The following is a 21,379-nucleotide window of genomic DNA, read 5'->3' on the forward strand; positions in this document are numbered from 1 at the left end:
ATGCCACGCAAGAGCAGCACTTAAACCTAGGTCCCCAGTTTAGCCACAGCGGGTGGACTGGGTGAGAGAGAGAGGGAAAAGATCTGCTCATGTCAGAATCTTGTTTTCATAAGCACTTAATAGGATGGCTTGGAAAAGGAGTGCCTGTGGCTCAGCTTCAGCCACTCAAGGCACTGAAGGCATTGAATGGATTTAATTTACTTCTTACTGATTATATGTTTGCAAAAAATAGTACCCAGACATTAAATAGGTATTTTATTTTGAGATGGTTTAAAAAAAATGTTATTGTCCGCTTGGTGTAATATTCCAGTAACCGCTGCATATAAAGGAAGCATTCAGAATATTGTAACATATATACACGAATAATAAATATTCTAGTTGTGGCATTTTAAGATTCACGAGACTTTCTCTTATGTTACTGGTAAACAGACCTGATTTCTGAACATGAAAATGCTCTTCTGTTTGAGGGATTACTACGATAATTTTATTCTACTCTAATATGTAAAAAGCTAAAGTATTTTTGATATTAAGAATCTAATACTTTAGCTACCGTACACATCTCAGTATCTGTTATGTTATGACAGAAGGGGATTGGGTCAATATCGAATGTGCAAGTTTCAGTCAATGTTCATGTTCCCATGAAAACAAATCTCTGTAAAAAGCAAACACTAAACAGAATAAACCTATGGTTTAATTTCAAGGTTCTGCAAACTGTAAAGTTCAAGATAAATGCTGAATATCTTAGTTAAGCTGAAATAACCATCTTGAAAATGCCTTTTCACAACTACAGAGCAAAGGCATTTGAATAACAACATACCTGCATTATCAGTAGCTACAAAAACTAATTCCAATTTGCACTATATAATGTCACACTTATTGTGAGGGTTTTCCCAGGTCAAAGCTCTTTCTACTTCTCCATCTTAGCAATTTGATAAAGTTAAGACTTGCACTGAAGATTTTGTCATGATGAAAAACCATTTTGTAGAATATATCAATAGGTAGGTCTCCATTCGGATCTGCGTATTTCAGGGTTGTCATTGGAGTATACAAGGTGTTGGTCTGATGGCGAAAAGGTGGATTTTCTGCAAGAATTATCTTTACCGTATGCTGTCAAGAATGAGAAATAAAGTTGTTGAAGAACCTTTACCAAAGTAATAAAGCAAGAACCTAGTTTTCAGTTAATGCAGAGGAAGAGTGGAAGAACAAAGTGCTAGAATTAAGAAGTCATTATTCTTAAGTCATTACGAACTTTGCATAAAATATTTTTAAGGCCAGAGAAGTAATTCTTACTTATTCTTAGACATATTTCTGTTGATCTATACCACGGTGATAGCACCCTACCTTCACTATCCTGAATAGTCCTCCGAGATTATGCCTATATGTCCACAGTAGAAAGATCCTTTCCTTCACAGTTCGCTGGGAAAGGATTGGAACAGTGCACTTTGCAGCGAGATCTGGGAACCTTCAGCTGGTACTGAAGCTATTCGTTACAGAAGCACCTGAAATCATCGTCCCCTTCCCAGCTTCCCTAAACTGGTCTTACTGCACAAAGCCCCAAGCACCAGAAACTACGTCCGTAGTTCTATTGTGCTATTTGTTCTGTTGTTTCTATTGCGCCTTGGTGGTCTGGGGTAGCTGAGCGAACTTCACGTTAGCGGAAGGATTAGTGGTGAGAGAGGAAAGGAGCGGGAGAGGAGCTTTAACCAGTGGCAGGAACCCTGTGTAGATAACACCAATCCTGTATAGTAACACTGAAGAACATCCAGTCTTCGTCAGACGATATACTAGTGCATCTGATACCTCAGTGGTATTTAAATTACAATTCGCAATTGTCTTCAATACTTCAAAATTAACATTCTTTCAATATTCTAAAGGGTTTTGTTTAAAACTCTCAAGATTCTCTTGAAGTGTTAAAAATAATTTTAAGTTGTGCAAATTACATTTAATTGAATTTAATGCTTCTATCAAAAAAACCCCACCAACAAATGCATTTGTAAATTACAAAGAAAAAAAAAATCAAGAGAAAAAAGAATGTGGACAATTGTTGATGAGTTACCTCTGCAACATCTTCAGCACTTTGTCCCAGGCTCTGGAAAATCTGTTTGTAATTTTTAAGGTAAATATTAGTAAACATCTCAGCTGTTTCCTCATCTGCAGCTGAAAGATCCATTTTCATTCCATCTTCAAACACTTTTCTTTCAAACTCTGTAACCACTGGGCCTGGTTCAATCAGGCTTAACCTGTTCAAAAAGCCAAGACATACTGGTTATATACACGGGAAATACACCTCCTATCCTTCTCAAAAAAGAGTATGAGGTGTTGCACTGTGAGTACGTGTTAGCAAGCAATATTAGAGTACTTTCTGTAAAGGCAATCCATGCCACGTTATTGCTCTCGTGCTCCTTCTCATCCACGGAGCAGTAGAAATCTGTGTAGCTTAAATTTCAGGGAAGTGCTGTCACTTATTTCGTGGCAGAACTAAGTGCAGTTGTTACCTGCTGTCTTGCAGCTGTGGAATCTAGGGATGATTTATCCACAAGAACTCATCAGATATTAAGAAAATGTTAAGAAAAATAACTAAAGGATGATAACAAATTTCTTTGTTATAGCTTTCCCATGATGATACTAAAAGTAGCTGAAAGGGGGGCGGGGGAAGGGGGGCATTATACAAACATGGGTTTTTTTGTCAAGCTGTCAGTATTACATAATTGAACATCCCTCCACAATATTATCATAAAATACAATCTAGAGAGTTTTGCTGTGGGTGGACAGATTTTGGCTACTGCCAAATCTAGAAAATTTTATTTAGTAGAGTATTATAGGCAATCGTGGAAATAGAGTTACTGGTTAGCTCTTTCCCAGTCCTTTTCTCAGGCAATAATTACTCACAGCACAATCTTCAAAGTACTCTTTAGCGTAGGACCTCTTCCTGGCTGTGAGTCCTGGTCAGGTTTCTGGAACTCAGTGAAGCTACTGACCTTGACAGCAGGATTCTAGCTGCTGCTGGAATTAAAGCCTTTTCTGTTGTGTCAGCCTTCACACCGGTCCTTGGACTTCTCCCATTCAACCTTCTTTTTCTAACCTCCTTCTTGCTGTATCTTATACTCTTGAAATCTCATTATGAATGCTGGTATATCCTTGTGTATCATTACAATATAATTATTTCAATCCCTCCAAACTTTACAGAGCAGTACGCAAAACAGTTTGTGTGCTGCCTTGTCTCTGAAATCCCCGACAGCAGCCACCTCTTCTCTCACAGCCTAAGAGCTAAATGCTTGGGCACACAGAGATGCAATGGATTTTTAACAGTTGTTGGACTTCACACAAGGAGTAGTAGCAGAGTAACACAACTGTGCATATACATGTGAAAAATCAACCCCCAAAGTCCCACAGACTATGAACAGGACTATGCTTTTAAATACTGTCTTAAGCACTAAGGAATAGCGCACCGCATTCTTCTCACTTTCCTCCCACCTCTTGTCATTACAGGTACTTGACTCTGTGCTCCACTCTGATGGATTTCCACTCTGCAATATGCCCATGAACATTTTTACCTGTGAAGTCTGCTACCCTTTCTAAAGGAAAATATTACAGGTTGATATTATAATTTTATTACAATGATACTGTATGTGAGAATTTGTTTTCAGATATGTTACATAAACTGTGTTATCCAAAGCTAAACGGCCTTTAACTGTTTAAAAGAACATGTTTTATTTTAGCATCAAGCCCTTTTTATTTGCTCAGGTAGTATGAGGAATGTGGACATTTCTATGCCTTTTGTGATATACAGTTTCCACGGGTTCCTCTGTTTCTCCTAGATAGCAGCAAGCTTTAAAAATTTGATTGCTAGCTCTGAATATATTTTAAACTATCTAAAATACTGTTTGCACCCGTGGATCAATACTTACTGCAGTTTGAACTTGAGTGCTTGTATAGCTAAACTTTCGCAGAATCCTTCCACAGCAAACTTAGATGCAGCGTAAACATCATTAAATAAGATACCTGATGGCACAAACAAAACATCCTGAGAATGTGATTGTGTGCAACATACTAACAGTTTGGTGGTAAAAACTCTTGTATTTCCCAAAAATTTCTACGGTCTTGATGGGAAGCCATTAGAAAAATCCTAAATTTTGGCCTGTGTTCTCAAAATTTTTTGTTTTAGGAAAAGATGCTTGACTAATGCTTTTCCTCCTCCTAGCTGATGCTGTGATCTCTGGATGATATTAAATGTTTTGTAGTGTAACGTATGGAAGCGTTCAAACATGCAATACCATCTGCATTACTTATCAGCAAGACTTTAATAGGCTAAAGATGAACATAGCAGCTGAGTGCAATGTAGCAGATACGATTATGCAAGGGGTACACCTTGCATCTGCGTGATTTAGAAAAAGCACTACATCAATCCATTTAGGTGGGTAGTAAGTATCGTATTAAATAATAACAACTCTCGCAGTTTGAATTAGGACCCTCGCTTGCTCACCAGAAAAATCCAGGTAAGATCAATGCCACCGTTGGAATAATTGAATCAAATACGGCTAGACCAGATGGAACAACTAGTAGAATTGTCGTTATCTGTGGCTAAAATTAGACTATGGAGTTTTACGAGAGTAGAAACTTTACAAAAAGATGGTGCGTTTGTCCAGGACGTGATTGGATCTTATTAAATCCATTACTGTGCAGAGTGTAGTACGCATGTTTGCCTGTCTCCATAAAATGTTCCAATACGAAAGAGAAAAGCAATGCTAATAAGCAGGTTTTGTTGTTAAAATGTCTTAAGAGTAGTTGTGTAGTAACATACTGTCTAGATGCATAAAAATCATCATGTCTAAGTGCTGTGCTTTTTATAGCTGGAACTTCAGCATTACATGGCACAACAGTTAGAGATGCTAGCTCCTACCTTTCTTATTTTTCCCTCCAATAAAAAGAGGTAAGCTTTAGATTTTGAATACCAAACTGTTAGCTCAAACAAACAAAAAACAAACAAAAACAACTTTGCCTTGTATTCCCATAACACTGCTTATTATAACTATATGACCGCTCTTTCTCCTCTTCATGTCAGGCAAAATCTCCTTCAGGAGTCGAACCAGTCCAAAGAAGTTGGTATCCATCACAGTTTTCATTTCATCTATGGTCTGACATTCAATAGGTCCAATGAGCCCCATTCCAGCATTGCTAACTGCACAAAACGGAAGACAACAGTGAGCAATAACGTCTGTAAATACTAAATTGGAATCTTTACTGGAAAGCATTTGAAAGTAAAACAAGGATTAAGGGTTAAATGATCCTTAAATAATCCTCAAAGAAAGGATTAAAAGACGTTTAAGACAGTCTCTCATGAGACCCCACCTGGAGTACTGTGTTCAGCTCTGGGGCCTCCAGCATGAGACAGACATGGACCTGCTCAAGCAGGTCCAGAGGAGAGCTATGAAGATGATCGGGGTCACACGCCTTATGAAGACAGGCTGAGAGTTGGGGTTGTTCATCCTGGAGTAGAGAAGGCTCTGGGGACACCTTATAGAGGCCTTTCAAGACTTAAGGGGGGCCTATAAGAAAGCTGGAGAAGGAGTTTTTACATGGGCTTGTAGTGATAGGACGAGGGGCAATGGCTTTAAACTGAAAGAGGGTAGATTTAGCTTAGAGGAAGAAGTTCCTCACTGTGAGGGTGGTGAAGCAGTAGGACAGGTTGCCCAGAGTTGTGGATGCCCCCTCCCTGGATGTGTTTAGCAAAACAGCATGAAAACACTTGTTGAATCATTTCTGAAGCTCATTCTTAATAAAAAGGAAGTATCCTTACTTTCCACGCATTTGGGTTTTTTACTTGCTAATTCCCAACTACTACTGCTTTCTTAGTACAGAGAGCTGTTGCCTTCATTGTAATAGGGCTATGCTGCATCAATAAGGCAGCAGGTCCTGTACGTGAAAATGCCAATTTAGGCAAAAGTTGTCTTCTCACATTTACTAAAGACTGCAACATCTTGTCCAAGACGCTTCTCTGTGACAGGGAAAGCAAGCTCCCCTCCTTCACTGAAGCATGGTAAGATTCAATCCACTCATGTCTGCATGAAGCCTTAATCTTGAACAAAATAGACCATATAATTACTATTACTTTGATCATTTGAAAAATACACTAATGAAACTCCTTCAGGTTATTTGAAAAGAAGTTAAATAGAAAACTTATCTATTCATAGCACACACATCCTGTACTTGCCTAGGACATCAATCCTTCTGTCAGGGATACTATTCACACAAGTTTTAATTGATTGTTCATCACACACATCCAATTGTTTAATTTCAAGGGTTTTTCCCAGCCTGCGACCTGCAGCTTCCTCAAGTGGCTCTTTCTTGGCCAGGTTCCGCATTGTGGCATACACTGCAACACACCAGAAACAACCGTTACGAGAAATAAGACTTCTTCAGTGGCGGTCTTACTGAGAAGTATTAAAGAATATTGCTTTTACATCCATATCTTAAATATCAGTGATACAACCCAGATAAAATTCAAAAGCAGAATTAAACCACTATGCACATGAAGAACATGCAGGATATGAAGATAATATTATCACCAAAATTCTAAATGATGGGTATCGAGTTATACCATTAAGTAACTCTTAGGTACCTAAAACCTAACTTCGGCTTCCAGGTATCTTTTTTTTTTTAAAAAAAAAAACCCACTGACAATATGTTTAGCAGAACCACCATAACTTTATTAAAAAGTGCAAGGCACATGCTTCCTTAGGTTGCTAAAATGTCTATTTTTGCAAGCTACTTCTCAAAACAGAAATTATTTTATCATTATTGTGGACAGTAAACAATGATTGCATTCAGTCGAATAGCAGTAAAATATTGAGAGTGTGAGAAACTGAATTACCACAGACTACTGTATTTGCCTTCCCGTCCATTTTCGGTCATAGCAAATATCCCATTCTGCAGCAGGAAGACAAATCCCAAACCCTTGGTTCACTCTCATATGCCTACACAGAGCTGGAATAATGAAACATGCTTTAAGGGAAAAAATTGCAAATTTAAGAACTGTTTTCCTAAATTAATTTCTTTGGACCCGAAATGTGGGCATTGTGTAGGTTTCGTTCAACAAAGACGTTTGTAGCTAGCAGCAAAGCTGACTACAGCTATGAGTGTATATCCAAGGTAGCATACTGCAGCCATGTTCAGGTGTTGGTTTTTATACTGCTGACTTTTTTCTTTTTTCTTTTTTTTTAAACTGTTCAGCTTCAATACGGGTACAGAAATACTTTAGCACACTTCCGCCTGCTGAGCTGCTTACAGAAAACAGTGTATTTCTATTGTATTGTATTTTCAAGACAGTAGGAGGAGGGAAACTAACAAGAAACAAGTCACCAAACTGACTACGATCACCTGTTAAATCACAGAGAAAAAAAAATAGTACTGCCTGGACGAATATCTTTTAATAAAGATAAATAACAGATACATTGTTACCTTTAAATCTCTTCTGTTCATCTTTTGCCATCTTTACAGCTAAGGCCAGCCCAATTCCTGAAGAGCAACCTGTAATGAGGACATTCCTTCTTGCCATTCTTTTCACTGGGTGGTTCAAGCAGGAGTTCTTGTTCAGAGAAGCAACAACCTAAATGCAGCTACAGTAGGATGTCATTGGCCTTTAATGCTATCTGCAGCTCTCCCGAGTCAGCGAATCTGAAAATGCACACCTGGACCCTGCATGATTAAGGGATAATCTCCAACTAGACAAAAACAGAAGCACATGTTCCTGCATGAGGCTACACGGTCCTACATGAGACGTTCCCACATAGGCTGTATTTCACGCAAAATTTGATAAATCCTTAGAATGCGACATTTGTTAGCAGCACGCAATAGTGCAATAACCAGTTTGCATACTACTGTCAGGAAAAACCCTGCCACAACTACAATCAGTTTGTAGTGTCAAGTCTTCCACTCACATCTATGGAAAGTAAACTGCACCCAGACTGGGATCCCTCTGGTAAAGGTATTCAGACTCCCTACACTTGCAGCACCCTCCTCGTTCTTTCACAACAGAATGACAAATGGATTTCTTCCCTCATGCCTTACAGTTACGAATCCTAACAGGCTTTACAGAAAAAGCAAATTGAAAAATGGGACGTGGATTTGAAAAAAGACAAGTTGCTTCGGCAGACTCCTCACATTTCTTTTTGCCACTGTTTACAACAAAGAACAGAGAAAGTAAGCAAGTACACCAGCAGTGGAGAACAGCCAGGAAGATACTGAACAGACCAGCTTCACTACATCCTTGCTAACACTGAAATCTCCTGGAAAGCTTGGTAGTCTCTATTTGACAAGCAGAAAAAAAAAAAAAGACAGACTTAGCATGATGTCTGACTCTGTTTTAGTTTCGGGGAAAGTATTTCACTAACTTTGAATATAAACTCTGAATCAGAGCAACATTTGGCAGTTTGGTGCCGTTAACTTTTAAGGTACAGCAACTATAGGCATACTACATTCAGGAAGAATACCAGTCTCTCGTGAAATGTATAACCCTTCCTGAGTGACAGAAAAAGAATCATCTTAATAAGCAGTTGGCCTTCTGAAAAGCATTCAACTAATTGCAATGCGATTATACACAGAAAAATAGTTTCCAAGATTAAATAACCCCATGTTAATGCAGTGCAGTTCAGAAGAACAAACTTACTTTTCCAGGACTTGCTCAGATGTAAGTTGGTTAGTAACTCAAGAAAAGTAGGTCTTTACAGAAATGTTTAACTGAAATGATGATGTTAAAAAAAAGTCCCTCCTTTCCAAAACAAATAAATTCATTTGAACAGTATAACAAGTGGCACCATTAACTTCTTAGGCAACCAACAAAATAGCAAAGTTAATGAGAAAGTGTAATTATGATTCTACTTATTTATCAGGTTTGACCCACAGTTTTACCAGAGAAGTTAGTATCCAGATACACAATTTTAGCGCAAATGCCATTAAGCTGATTCAACTCTTAGGCAAATTGCTTTTGCTGTTCATGCACATTTATATTTAGTGCATGTAGGAGGAGCAAGCAAGGCTTTATGCAACACTACATTAGTGGAATTCCACTCGTGTTGTGATGCAACTGTAAATCACTTGAAACCCTGGTTTGATGGGCTTATATGTTCCTTTGCTTTTAAAATATCTGTCTGAAATTCAATGCATAGATTTCTAGCCTGAATGCAAATTTCCTCTCTGCCTAAAGAGAGTAAAAAAATTAGTTTAATATTTTTCAATTCTTAGACTGACCAACCTAATTCTAACGTTTTTCATTTACTATTACGTAGAGAAACAAAAAGCTTGATTTAAAGCACACAATATATTTCTTACCATAAGTAAACAGTATTTTTTTGCTACATCATAGTTTTCACAACAGCAAAATAAATAATCTGACACGGCAGCAATACTTAAGATGAGTGTGTCTTGACCCTGTGGCAGAATGTGTGCCTGGTTTTGTATAACCACTTGAAGTTGAACGGTTGCATTTGTGGAACAGTGAAAGACCTCCCACACACTTCTACTTGTGCACACTTCCACCTGCTGCGCTGCTGAAATACAACAGGATTTTGGCCGACGTACTCTCTTAATATACAGACCGCTTAACTTGGGCCTAATCTTTAAATTCAATACACTCAATTCTGTTATGCTGCTTTATGTCAATGTTATTAACTTCATTTTCTGACGTATGAATCATATGTCTTAACACAACATAAATCATGTTTGCATTAATCCCTCAGATTTACACCTCATAAGCATATTTGCATTTTCTGATGCTTATGTAAAAGTGTTAGAAACCGGGGCCACTACTTTTAGAAATCTGGAAGTAAATACGTTTTAGAATGCATAGTTCTGACGCCTTTTTAATCAACGATAATTTTTGTATGGATTTTGGGGAAAAAAGAAAATTCAGGATTTATGGGCCTGTCCCACACCCTTCTGCATCTGACAAGATACTGCTTGGAGTAAAGCAAGCAGGTTTTGCCAATGTCTATGATAAAAATCAGTGTCCTAAATGATCTTACAAAGAGGTCACTTTTAATAAGATATCGTGTCTGCAACGTTCTATGTGTACAAAAAAAAAATTCCCAACAGTTGTTTATAAGATAATAACATTGTGCTCTTAATTAGAAATTAGATGTGAAACACAAGTACATGGTTTAAAATCCTTGGAAAAAAAAGACAAGCTGAAATTAATTCCTGCAACTCAAGGTACTTAAAAATTAAAATTTATTTCTCAAAAATAAATTAAGATGTTACTATATCAAGGCAATAATCACAGAAACAGCTAGAAAAATAAAAAGTTTATCGTTTGCATGGGTACAAATAACCACATTCATTATTTACAAACGCAATGTTAAAACTTCCTCTTTGAATGCATGATTATGTCACCAGCAACAGCATTCCTGGGTTGCTGCTCGTCCAATTCATAAGTCTTGCCCCTGAAACAAAATACCTGTGATCAGCACCTTCCTTTAAACTTCTTAAACTTCTGCATTCAATTTACCATATCTAAATCCAATCGTACCAAGATGTTACTTTTCACTAAGATTTATCTTACAAATATCTTACAAATTCAAGAAAACTAGCTGCAGGTCTCCAGTCCACGGCTTCTTTCGCAAATTCTGCCCCCTACACTCAAGTTATTTTGTTCACTGTTCTTGCAACTGAACTGCATTTGCTTTCAAAATGAGCATCGTTTACAAATTTTTCAACATATATTTCTAATAAGTAGTAAAGTATTATACAGCCTGTTTTGAGAAGAAATCTTTGTGTACAAGTGTCTGTAAAAATTGTGAACCATTTTAGAGAAGCACTGTCTTTTGAAATAAGTTACCTTAGCCTTACCTCTGTGTGAGGCTCAAGATTGCATAGTGAACAGCATTATTGTGTTTCAGTTCCTAACGACTTAGGTTTCTAACAATTCAGGCTGTAAAAACCTCTATCAACAGTATCAAGATGAAAGAAGGCTATGATTCCTACCAATAAAAAGTGACCAAAATCTTATCCACAATAGTAAGTATTCTGGATTTTCTACAGTATACAGAAATAAATGCAGCCAAACACATAATGTTTGAGGTTGGTTGGTTAGGAGTTTTTTAGTTAATTTCTAGAGGTTTAGTTCCCCTCCTCATTTTAAAAAAACAGGGTTACATGCTGAACCTCATTATTTGAAAGTTCATTTACAGAAAAAAACCCAAACAGGAGTATTACATGGTCAAGGAAATGGCCCCTGCAGTACACAGATCCGCAGCAGAAGTGTTTACGTTCTCATTCACTATGCCAGTAATTCTCTTCTCATTCCTACAAGCATGCCACACCTCAGTGCTCACTTGATGCAATTATTGTCACAGGCTAGATACCTAAGTCACAAGAAGTCTCATCATACAGTGCATTGTTTCATTTAGTTTAATTTTGTGGAAGTCCATGTCCACAGCCAGAACATGAGGTTACTAAATATAATAAATACTCAAATTTCTCCACAAAGCAGACAATTAAGTGTGCCATTAAATTTGTAATTTTTAAATCATTAAACTGGTTTCACTTCAGGGCATTAAAATTCAGCAAACACCAGGATATACAATACAATTACTCGTGGAGATGTAACGACACTTACTCTAATGAGAGACTATATCGTTCCTTCTAAGCAGCTGTAGTAATGGCATTAAAAATATTTTTAATTGTGTTGTGTATCCAAAGGTAAAATCCATTTTACCTTTTCAAGAGCTTCTAGGTTTGATAGTTTTCTTTCAATTTTTTTTTTTAGCTGATTTATTTCTTGATCTCTCTGGAGCAGTTCAAACTCTTTTTCACGAAGCTCATCTTTAGAATGCTGGAGTTTCTTCTCTAAGATCTCAATCTGAACAGAAAATGCCATTAAATCAGAACAGGTATTTTACTGAAATCAGAACAATAAAAAAAAAACCCTCCACCCAAACCCCCAGATAAAACTCATAAATACCACCAGTATTACCTCTGATTTTGGATTCGCTTGTCAACTTTGTTGTTTAATTTTTTGTCAATATTGCCTTTACTAAAAGAACTGTTTGGGAACTATATCACATCAATTAAAGAAAAAAACTATCATTTTTTATCCTGGTATTTCCTGGCAAAGTTTTTAGTTTTGATTGACAAACATAAAATACTTTTGCTGGTACATTATTAAAGTACTCTCCTCCCTTTCCATACAATAAGGAACCAGTTTTATTCTAGATTAAACCCGGCCAGCTGTTGTGGCCTAGGACCAGACTTTCTCACAGAATTAGCTGCCCTTTGTTAGGGAAACTGTTTTTTCTTAATTTAAGCACAAATTACCTGTTTATTGCGTTCCTTAATTTCTAGCTCCAACTTCTCTAAATTGCACTCTAACCGAATTATTTGTTGTTCCATTTCTCCCCTATGTTCACGAACTGTCATATCCAACTGTGTAATCTAGAGGTAAAAAGGAAAAAATGGAAATACTTTACTTTGAACTAGTATGCAGATTTTAAGAAATAAGATTACAAAATATGACAGTAAAAGGAATGAAACTAATCCTTTATAGTCTCAAGAGTATTCTCTCACACAATACAAAAAACACATCCTAGCCATCTTGTTTAAGAAATAGGGGCCAAACACAAAGAGAAAAGGGGAAAATGTCCATAACTGAATGTTTGGTCCTCAGATATACAGAATACAAACCTAGCTCTCATTTTCAATAGAATGCAACGAGTAGCTTAGTATATTAATACATCTTTTGTTAGAAAGTGCCAAATTTTGCCAAAGCAAAAAAAAAAGTCCTATTGCTTTGATGAATTCCTGGAACAACTCACAGGGTACTGCAATAAGAATATATTGGAAGGTCTGGCCTCCTTACAGTGTCAGTGCCTTGAACAGATATTTTTTTTTTTTTTAAATCCCGAGCCCTTCTCTCTGCACCTCAACTGTTCTTGGATACAAAGGCTGGTAATTCCTGCAGAAAGTAGCTATTAGAAGGCTAATCGTAATGGATAGAAGAACAGTTTTTCCATTATAGAAATCAAATCCTGAAGCCATACCAAAAGACTGAAAATATTTCAAGTGATCTACATAAATTTATTGGCAACAAAGATACTGCTTCGTATCTAGAGACTCCTTTAGAGATAATAAAATATGCTCCAGTACGAACAAGGAAAGGAATTATCTCCAAGCAAACTGCAGTGCAGATCTTTCCTTCGTTTTATCGAACATTTTCCTGGTACCATAAGGCTTCAGTAACTTGCAGCTGGTTTTGAGGTTTGCACTGTGGCTGTATTAGCAGTACATCTTGGAACAATGTGTGAAGGCAATTAAACCTCGCAGGCTTTTTGTAAGTTATCTGCTACTTAACAGGAATAATCATTAGTTACTTAAAATTATCTGACCTGAGCTGCTCTTTGTTTCAGTTCCCAATTCCTTTCTTTCAACGCTTGGTCCATGTCAAGGAGTTCTTGGGTTTTGTCTTCAATTTCTGCCTTGCAACACCTGAAATTCTCATACGTTTAATTGCTTAATGTACATTCAGTTACTTAGTTTCAAATATCCAGCTTGAAAATCATGAGATCTATTACTTAAAGGCAAATTACTCTAAAACGTGAATTAATTGTTTGCAAGGAAACAAACCCTAATGGAATAATTCTGTTAACTATATTCCATATGGAGATTTCCCAATAACTTCATTACTGGAGTTATTTAATCAATTATGAGGACAAGAAGAACAGTACAGAAGAAAGTAACGTTAGCTTATGGCCAGAAACAGAACATTTTCACTATAAAAGTACGTAACTCCTCTAACAATCATTTCACAATGTTGGGATTTAGAAAATTATTTTAGCAGGTTTTAAAAGAGAATTCCTTAAAAAAGAATTCAGCTCCACTTCTAGAAATTGAAAGTGAGCCGAGGAGTACTGTATCAAGTTATCTTACAGCAACAAATCACCTGCTAAGATAAAAAAAGGCCATTCAAACTACTTGCTATTCCTAAGGAAAAACTAACACACCTAAATTTTCGTACAGAAAAGATACCAGCTTACCTGAGCTTAGCTGTTAGATCCATGATAGCAACATCCTTCTCCTCCAGAGAGGTCTGTGCATTCTGTAATGCATCTTGCAATTCCTGAAGCTGTCTTAAAGCGATTTTTAACTCCCCACTGGCATTCTGTAATGCAGATTCTAGTTCTAATATTTTCTGTAAGGCTTCCTTGTGGCAAGTCTCACTTTGAAGCAGCTTATCTTCTAAATCATTCACTATTTTACACACACACAACACAAAACACAAAATGTTTAACCCGTAAGTTTGAGTCTCTGTGCAATACCCCTGCCTACTAGCACTTGTGATCATTATCAGTTTTCAGTATTTTTAGGAAAATCTAGAAAAGCAGTGACTTCTGATGTTATATAGCCACCTTTTCATGGCAGCTAAGCGTCTGTGGTTTTATTCAGCTCATGATCTATAACTGATTTGAAATATGAGGATGTATCTAAAAACATTTGGCCAAGGACAAAATACACAGAAAACGCAGTAAGTGAATATGTAGTGCTATGGAAAATGCAAGCAGAATGCAAGCTAGTGAGCCTCTGGTTTAAAAGAATAGTAAAATTAAATGAAGGAGGAGTGGTTTGAAAGTTTGCAATTTCCATAAACTCTCTTGTGGTGTTTTCTGATTGTTTTAAAGGGTTGAATTTTTGTAAATAGCATATGCCTTATTAAATCGATATGTCTTATTTAATCACCACGTTAAGAATCTGCATTACCAATGTATGGGGAAAACTACTTATTCGTTTCACCTGGGATAAAAATATAACATACATTCTTTTAAAAACTAGGGAGTTACCAGCACCTTAACAATAAAAAAAAAAAAAAAAAGGTAAACCCCTCCATCGAAATTCTTATAATTTTATTCTCAGTAACTTGATTATAAAACAGCAGGGAAAAAAAACCCTAATACATACAGAGAAATAGCACAATGAAAGGAAGCCCAAGAAACAAAATAGCAAAATTACCTTCATTTGTCTTTTCATTGAGCTCTGATTGTGCTTCTTCCAAAGTAATATCCAATTGATTTATCTGCCTTGCTTTGTCTTCACCATCTTGTTTTAATTGCACTACTACTTTTTGCATACCACTAAGTTCATTCTTGCATTGATCCATCTCCAATTTAATTTGTCTAAATTGAAGAGCAACCAGAACAAAATGAACCTCGTAATATCAAAAGTGACTTATGTATGTCCTTACATGCTCTAAGGCAACAAGCATTTGTGAATAAAATAGAAACACAAAAAGTCATGTTAAGTAGGCTTCTCTCACAATCAAAACCATATTCTTTAAGACCTCTACCAAGCCCTCCTAGAATCTGCTATTAGAATATAGAATTGCAAGCAACTAGATACATTTATGAATCGAAATTCATTATGAAGTGCCATCTTAAGGTTAAATAGATCGCTAGGACATGCATTTAATTCCATTGGAAGACTGAGAAACGTATGCCTCTGCTAGTTTAGAAACTTCTCTTCTGAATTCCAGCCTGTGCTCATATGGAGCCTGAACTGTATGACTACGCAGCTGAATACCATTTCAGACAGCAATCTTTCTTATTGATATGTCTATCTGCAGAATACACCTCTCAGTTATTCTGTTCACACCTGATTGTTCTTTCAAGTTCATCCACCTTCTGTCTGTTTAAATTCGCTTCGTGAGTAGCTATGCGAAGTTTCTCCTCTACCTTTCTCAACTCATCTTCTGCACATGCTTTCTGCTTCTGAAGCTCTTGTTCCAAATTAGATACCTATTTAAAATGGTATTTAAGAAGCATTGGTACTTTTAAATTACATACTATAGAAATACACATCCTTGTCTTGCAACTCACACAGCTAGAGTTTTAACAGAATGGATTTCTATAGTCTAAAATTGAATATAATTTAAGACTAGGACTTTGTACTTACATTTGAAGGACAAATAGTTTCTACTAAGTATTAAAAGATTCAACTTTCTGAATTTCAATATACCTCTCCTTAACTGCAGTCTAGGGCTCGATTTTCCAAGTACTTCACCACTCAAATGCTAGCTAGTTTCTGATAGCACAGAACCTGGTTTAAAACAAAACAAACCACTAAACTCTTTATTTTAGATATATTTAAAATAATAACTATCAACTCAGCTATCAAAGAAATATTCAGATTTAAAGGTATTACAAAAACATACATTAAAGCATTTAATTATCTGTCTTTATGTAGACACTTGTCACCATACTGCCTACTCTACCTGTTTTTCAAGTTTAGTTTGATTATCTTCCAGCTCCTCATTTCTAATAGTTTCTTGCTGTAACATTTGCTGCTGATGATGCAAAGTTTGTTGCAGGAGAATATTTTGTTCACTTGTGTCCTGAATATTCTGATCTTTTAGTTTTATTTCTTTCTGTAAATAGTGAACCTGAAAAGACATTTATTTTCCATAACAATAAACCATTTATACTTGCATTTGCATCAGCTATTTGCTTCATTCCCTAGGAGCACAGAATCACACCTACGATTCAATAAAACTTCTGGCTCTGAATTTAGTTGCATTACAGTTTCAACAGCGCATCACACATCCCGTAATTCATCGTGGAGTTGTGCTTTACAAAGTGAGACAGTAGTAACATATCAGCCCTAGTTTGACTTCCTGCTTTCTAAATATACCTAAACTGGTCAATATTTTAAAAACATGTAACAAAGATTTTTCATTTCTAAAGTAGTGAACTACTTCTCTTTTTGTCACTTTATTTCCCAGAAAGTCCTTGTTTTCCCCTTGAGATTTTCTCAGTCCTTCCCCTTATTTCTTCCCCTCTCTATAATAAGAAGAAACAGGAATTCTGAGTGCCTAACTTGTAACATGTTGAATGGCTTGATTTCTCAATGATTAATACCAAAAATTTTCTGAAAAAGGGAAACTTTCTTTAAAAGTGTCTTCATACACAGTGTAAGAACAACAGGTCTTAGGACTCAGAAAGCAGCAGTAAACATCACAGGCTTATGCATAACACAGACCATAGATTTCCACCTAATTAGTCCTGTAGAGGGTCTGGTACTCTCCAGTTGACGAATGCCTGACTAATGCCCCCAGTGGGGCAACACTGACATGAACAGCCTGCCATGAGCATTAGTTCACGAGGTTAGGCAGCCCAACAAGTACGAAACCGAGCGATTCTTCCCTGCTTTCATGTAGTAGTGGAAGTTATGATAAAATTTTGGGGCTTGCAGTAAAAATTTTCTTATGCCTAGGACTTCTTTCCCATTAAGTTACTTGAAACATGAATTAATTATGTGCACCTAGGTTTATATTGGCAATGGTGCTATCTCCATTTTTCTTCCAAGATACTGCTTTCTTTCACTTGATTTCTGATTTTGTTACTTCTTTTGTTAATTAATTTCCCTTGGTACTTCTTTTCCCTAAGCTTATCCAGTGTTTCTTAGTTACGATTTTCCTTTTTTACTCTCACAAAATGTATAGTCTTTTCCCAGCTGTTGCTGCATTCATGCTTCAGTTGCTGCTGCGAATATTTTGGCTCTTTTCACAAACTTCTAGATTAAATAATTCACAACAAGAGTCCTCTGCGATACAAAAGAATTGTTAAAATACGCTGTTACCTCTTCAGACTTCTTTTTCAGCTGATTTTCAAATATCTCCTTATTTTCTTGCGACTGACACAAATAGAGTGCAACTTCTTCCTTACATACGTCTAATGCTGACTCAAGTTGTCTCACCTATTTGAATGTAACAGATTAGTTAAAAATGCATGGCATGGTTTTTATTAACAGGTCTAAAATAAGTGTCTTTGTGTAAAATGTCTTTTCAGACATTTTTTCAGATACATTTTATTTGAAAATATTAACACAAGCATGGAAGGTTATGACAAAATTTAGAAGTGAAATAGTATTTGGAAATTAAAATTATTTGTTAAATTAAATTGCAATACTTTAGACTGTGTTTAAATCAGATGGGTCTATTGGTTGTGAGACGATACTCCAGTGTACGTCAGTTGCTAGGATTATAAAGCAAACATATACCCAATACCAAATAATTAATCCACTGCATTTTATTACATATCAAATTGTATAAATAAATTTGGAATGATCATCATATGTGAGTTGTGACGAGTCTTTTTCAAAAATAACATTCAGATCTTAATGCAATTGCTCTCAGAAAGCTACTGAACAGCAGTTTTTTTCCTTCCTGCACTGAGACAGTGCCTGAACTCTACCTAATGGGAAAGGAAAAGCTTTTAGCAATGTCAACACTTAATTTATTTTACCATTTTACTGTTAATTTACTATTTGGATTTGAGCAACGTGTATTTTATAATGAAATGAACAGATGAAAACTGTAATGAAGAAACCCCCAGAGGTCTCAGGCCTTGAAAATTAAACTTCTCTTAACTGTTTGGTTTCAATGCTAAGATGACTTATCATCCACAAGAAGTGGGCTGCATTTCACTGCAGACTGGCTAATGCTTTCAAAGCTGCCAGTTTTCTCAATCACACCAGACTGCATACCTCTCTCCCCACTAGTACCGAAAGCTTTTTGGAGTGACACGATAACTGGTCTTGATTTTAAATCTCTGGAAAACATCTCAAATGCTACAAAGCCACTTGGATAGAAAACTGGTGCCACATAAGTTCAGAAAGAACATGCCACCAGCTAAGTCCCCAGTATCTTCTAGTGATATCATGAAGATGTAATCCTGCTTAAAACCTAACTGTGGTAAATCACCATGTGTCAAAGGCTCATTAAAATACTGTTGCAAGTGTTACATGGAAAATATTTATCAGGCGAACACTAGGAAGAGGTACAAATAGCTAAAAACCATGACCAATATTAAAATACCACAAATATCTAAAATATATGTCATATCTTGAGCAAAAACCTACACAACATTATCTTTGTTAGACAACATTTTACTTAAAGAGTACAATCAAAAATCTACCCTATTTGTAACTAAAGGGATTTTATGAAGTCATTATGTATTGCATAATCTCTTACTGGAGGTTTCACCATATTTAATTAAAAAAATGAAGATTGAAAGACTTCAGGTTAATGACTTCTGAAATATTTACACGAGTAAAGCTGCCTTGGTACAGTTTTTCTATAGAAGATAAAAGGAAATTCACCATTACCGCAAACTTTAAAACTATTTATTGATAATTACAAAGAGCTTACTAACTTTGATTGTTTCTTCTGTTAACTGATTTTCCAGCATCTTCATTCCCTGATCTTTCTTTTCATTTTGATTTACCATTTCCTGTTGGTACAAATATTTTTATTCAAGAGAACAAAATGTAAATATAGTAACAGTAATTTAACTAATAAAAACTCATACTAAGAATCAGGAAAAAAGAGATCGGTGTATTTACAACACAATTGCTTGTGTTGTATTGTATTTTTGTGCATCGTATCCTGAAGTGAATGTCACTCCTGATAGGTGAGTGACCTATCAGGTCACACTCTGCAGCAGCAGGGATTATTGAAAGGAATAAAACATTGCCATAATAGACCATGCCTGGTTTTTCACCTAACGCAGAATAGATGCAACCTCTTTCCTTTCTTTAGAGTGAGAAGTCCAAGGGGCAAACTCGAGGCATAAACAGAATGTTGAGATGGAAAATAATCAAAGGTTGTTAAAGTTTGTACAACATATAGTAGTAGTAGCTGGGGACTACATTAATTCTTGAGTAATTGACTGAATCTAATAAGCAAAAACGTATCTTACTTTCTCCAATTTTTCTGTGTGTTTATGGATATGCTTTTCGTCATTATTAGTCACTTGTTTGATTTGCATTTAAAGAAAGTCAAGGGCCAGCCTTACCTCTCTGCTTTCTATCAGCAACCCATCCAATGATTCAATGTGATGCTGTTTATGTATAACATCTTGTTGCAAAATAGATATTATTTCCTCTTGTTCAATGAATTGTTGATGTTTCTTCTCCAGCTGTGCCTGAAGCTGTCCGTAAGTAATTCATGGTTTATTGTTTTAATAAGCTTTTGCAGAGAATTAGTGTATCTAAACACGTTGTTCGGTTCTATTCACCTATCACTTTAAGAATGAAAATTAAATACATTCCTGCCATCATCAGTATTGCAGTCTTACAAGTATCAAGAAATCTCAAACGTTTCATCTTTTAAAGTCACCGGAGAATCAAAAGAATGAGGGCAGGCAGAGTGTAATTGTCTGACATCAGCCAAGACAGTAAGACATGCATACATTCTTTAATAAAAGATAACCGGTTTCTTGAACAGCTAAAAATAGCCACAGATACCCTTCTGATCACACAAACCAACAGAATTCTTCTCTAAAGGCTGAAAAACCTACCAACAGTTCTCCCTGAACACAGCTGCTCACAAGGCTCAGGCTGGCAAAGGTTCAGCAAATAAGAGAATGTTGTTAGAAGCTGTCATGGTTTAACCCCAGTAGGCAAAAGAGCAACACTTCTTTATTTTGCTAGATGTTTGGAGCAAAGAACAACAGTATTCTTCCTAAGTCCCTATTTCTCTTCAGTTAAGCAGAAGAGAAGATATGTCTCAGAAATCATGAGATTATGCAGTGTTAGATGGAAAATGAACTAGAACCAGGAAATGCAGGGAGAAGATAGAGCTTTTTAATATAACTTTTTAATTGGATGCATCTGCTTCAGAATTCCTACAAAGAAATTAACAATCTAGTACACAAGGGAACTCTTACTAGTTCAATCTGTTCCTCCATCTCTTTGTACTGCTCAAGATGAAACAACTTTGCTTTTTCAAAAGCAGAAGTTATTTGCTTGTGCTCCTCAGTGACAGTTGTTTCCAACTCATGAATGCGTCTGTTTTTCCCCTGGGAAACAGCATCAACGAAAAGGACTTAATAAAAACACTTAGCTGTGATATTAAATAGTGTTTTATTTCACGATCAAGTTCTTAAATTTCATAAAAGAACAACTGAGAAGATACTGGAGTTAGACACAGCATGGCTTATCTCAAAGAATGTCACACCTGTAACAGGTACAGAATGTCACTAAATGCAGCCACTACATAGACAAGGTGTCTGCCACAGCGGACTGCTGGCACAGATTACAGCAACTGGAGCAAGCAACTTCTGACAAAGACAAAAATAAATTCTGTTCACACGGATAGATGGAATCTTTAAAATACAGGTTTCCATTTGAAAGGGACTACATAAGTAGTTTCCTTTTCTGGTAATCTTAGATTCCTTCCCAAAACGAAAAAAGTTTGTATAACAATACTTAGACTGGAAATTACAGTGCTCCAAGTGTTAGATCATATTATTCACTTATTACCACTTAGATATTTTTTTTATTCACAGGTCTATGAGTATTTCACCGAAACAAATGGCACTGCTACAACTGTATTCAGCAG

The 21,379-nt window shown here is 36.2% G+C and overlaps 2 protein-coding genes across 2 annotated transcripts in view; both read right to left on the reverse strand.

Moving 5' to 3' along the window:
* Nucleotides 1-873: 873 nt before the first annotated feature.
* LOC104495165 (retinol dehydrogenase 8-like) lies at nucleotides 874-7,555 on the reverse strand. The gene is made up of 6 exons (XM_010138101.1): nucleotides 7,459-7,555; nucleotides 6,212-6,373; nucleotides 5,000-5,179; nucleotides 3,909-4,002; nucleotides 2,057-2,240; nucleotides 874-1,107 (listed from the first exon to the last, which is right to left on the reverse strand). The coding sequence occupies exons 1-6, from the start codon at nucleotides 7,553-7,555 to the stop codon at nucleotides 874-876; spliced, it is 951 nt and encodes a 316-aa protein (XP_010136403.1).
* An 890-nt stretch (nucleotides 7,556-8,445) lies between these two features.
* CCDC18 (coiled-coil domain containing 18) overlaps nucleotides 8,446-21,379 on the reverse strand; it is a 23,706-nt gene continuing 10,772 nt past the window's right edge. The window contains exons 13-24 of the mRNA XM_010138102.1: nucleotides 20,706-20,837; nucleotides 19,833-19,967; nucleotides 19,191-19,268; nucleotides 17,617-17,733; nucleotides 16,253-16,420; nucleotides 15,634-15,776; nucleotides 14,995-15,158; nucleotides 14,025-14,238; nucleotides 13,377-13,476; nucleotides 12,310-12,426; nucleotides 11,711-11,854; nucleotides 8,446-8,517 (exon numbers count right to left, since the gene is read on the reverse strand). Of these exons, the coding sequence (XP_010136404.1) occupies nucleotides 8,446-8,517; nucleotides 11,711-11,854; nucleotides 12,310-12,426; nucleotides 13,377-13,476; nucleotides 14,025-14,238; nucleotides 14,995-15,158; nucleotides 15,634-15,776; nucleotides 16,253-16,420; nucleotides 17,617-17,733; nucleotides 19,191-19,268; nucleotides 19,833-19,967; nucleotides 20,706-20,837 (1,584 nt within the window). The remainder of the gene's footprint in view (nucleotides 8,518-11,710; nucleotides 11,855-12,309; nucleotides 12,427-13,376; nucleotides 13,477-14,024; nucleotides 14,239-14,994; nucleotides 15,159-15,633; nucleotides 15,777-16,252; nucleotides 16,421-17,616; nucleotides 17,734-19,190; nucleotides 19,269-19,832; nucleotides 19,968-20,705; nucleotides 20,838-21,379) is intronic.

The sequence above is a fragment of the Buceros rhinoceros genome, unplaced genomic scaffold (genome assembly GCF_000710305.1).
Source record: "Buceros rhinoceros silvestris isolate BGI_N320 unplaced genomic scaffold, ASM71030v1 scaffold19396, whole genome shotgun sequence".
Taxonomy (NCBI): domain Eukaryota; kingdom Metazoa; phylum Chordata; class Aves; order Bucerotiformes; family Bucerotidae; genus Buceros; species Buceros rhinoceros.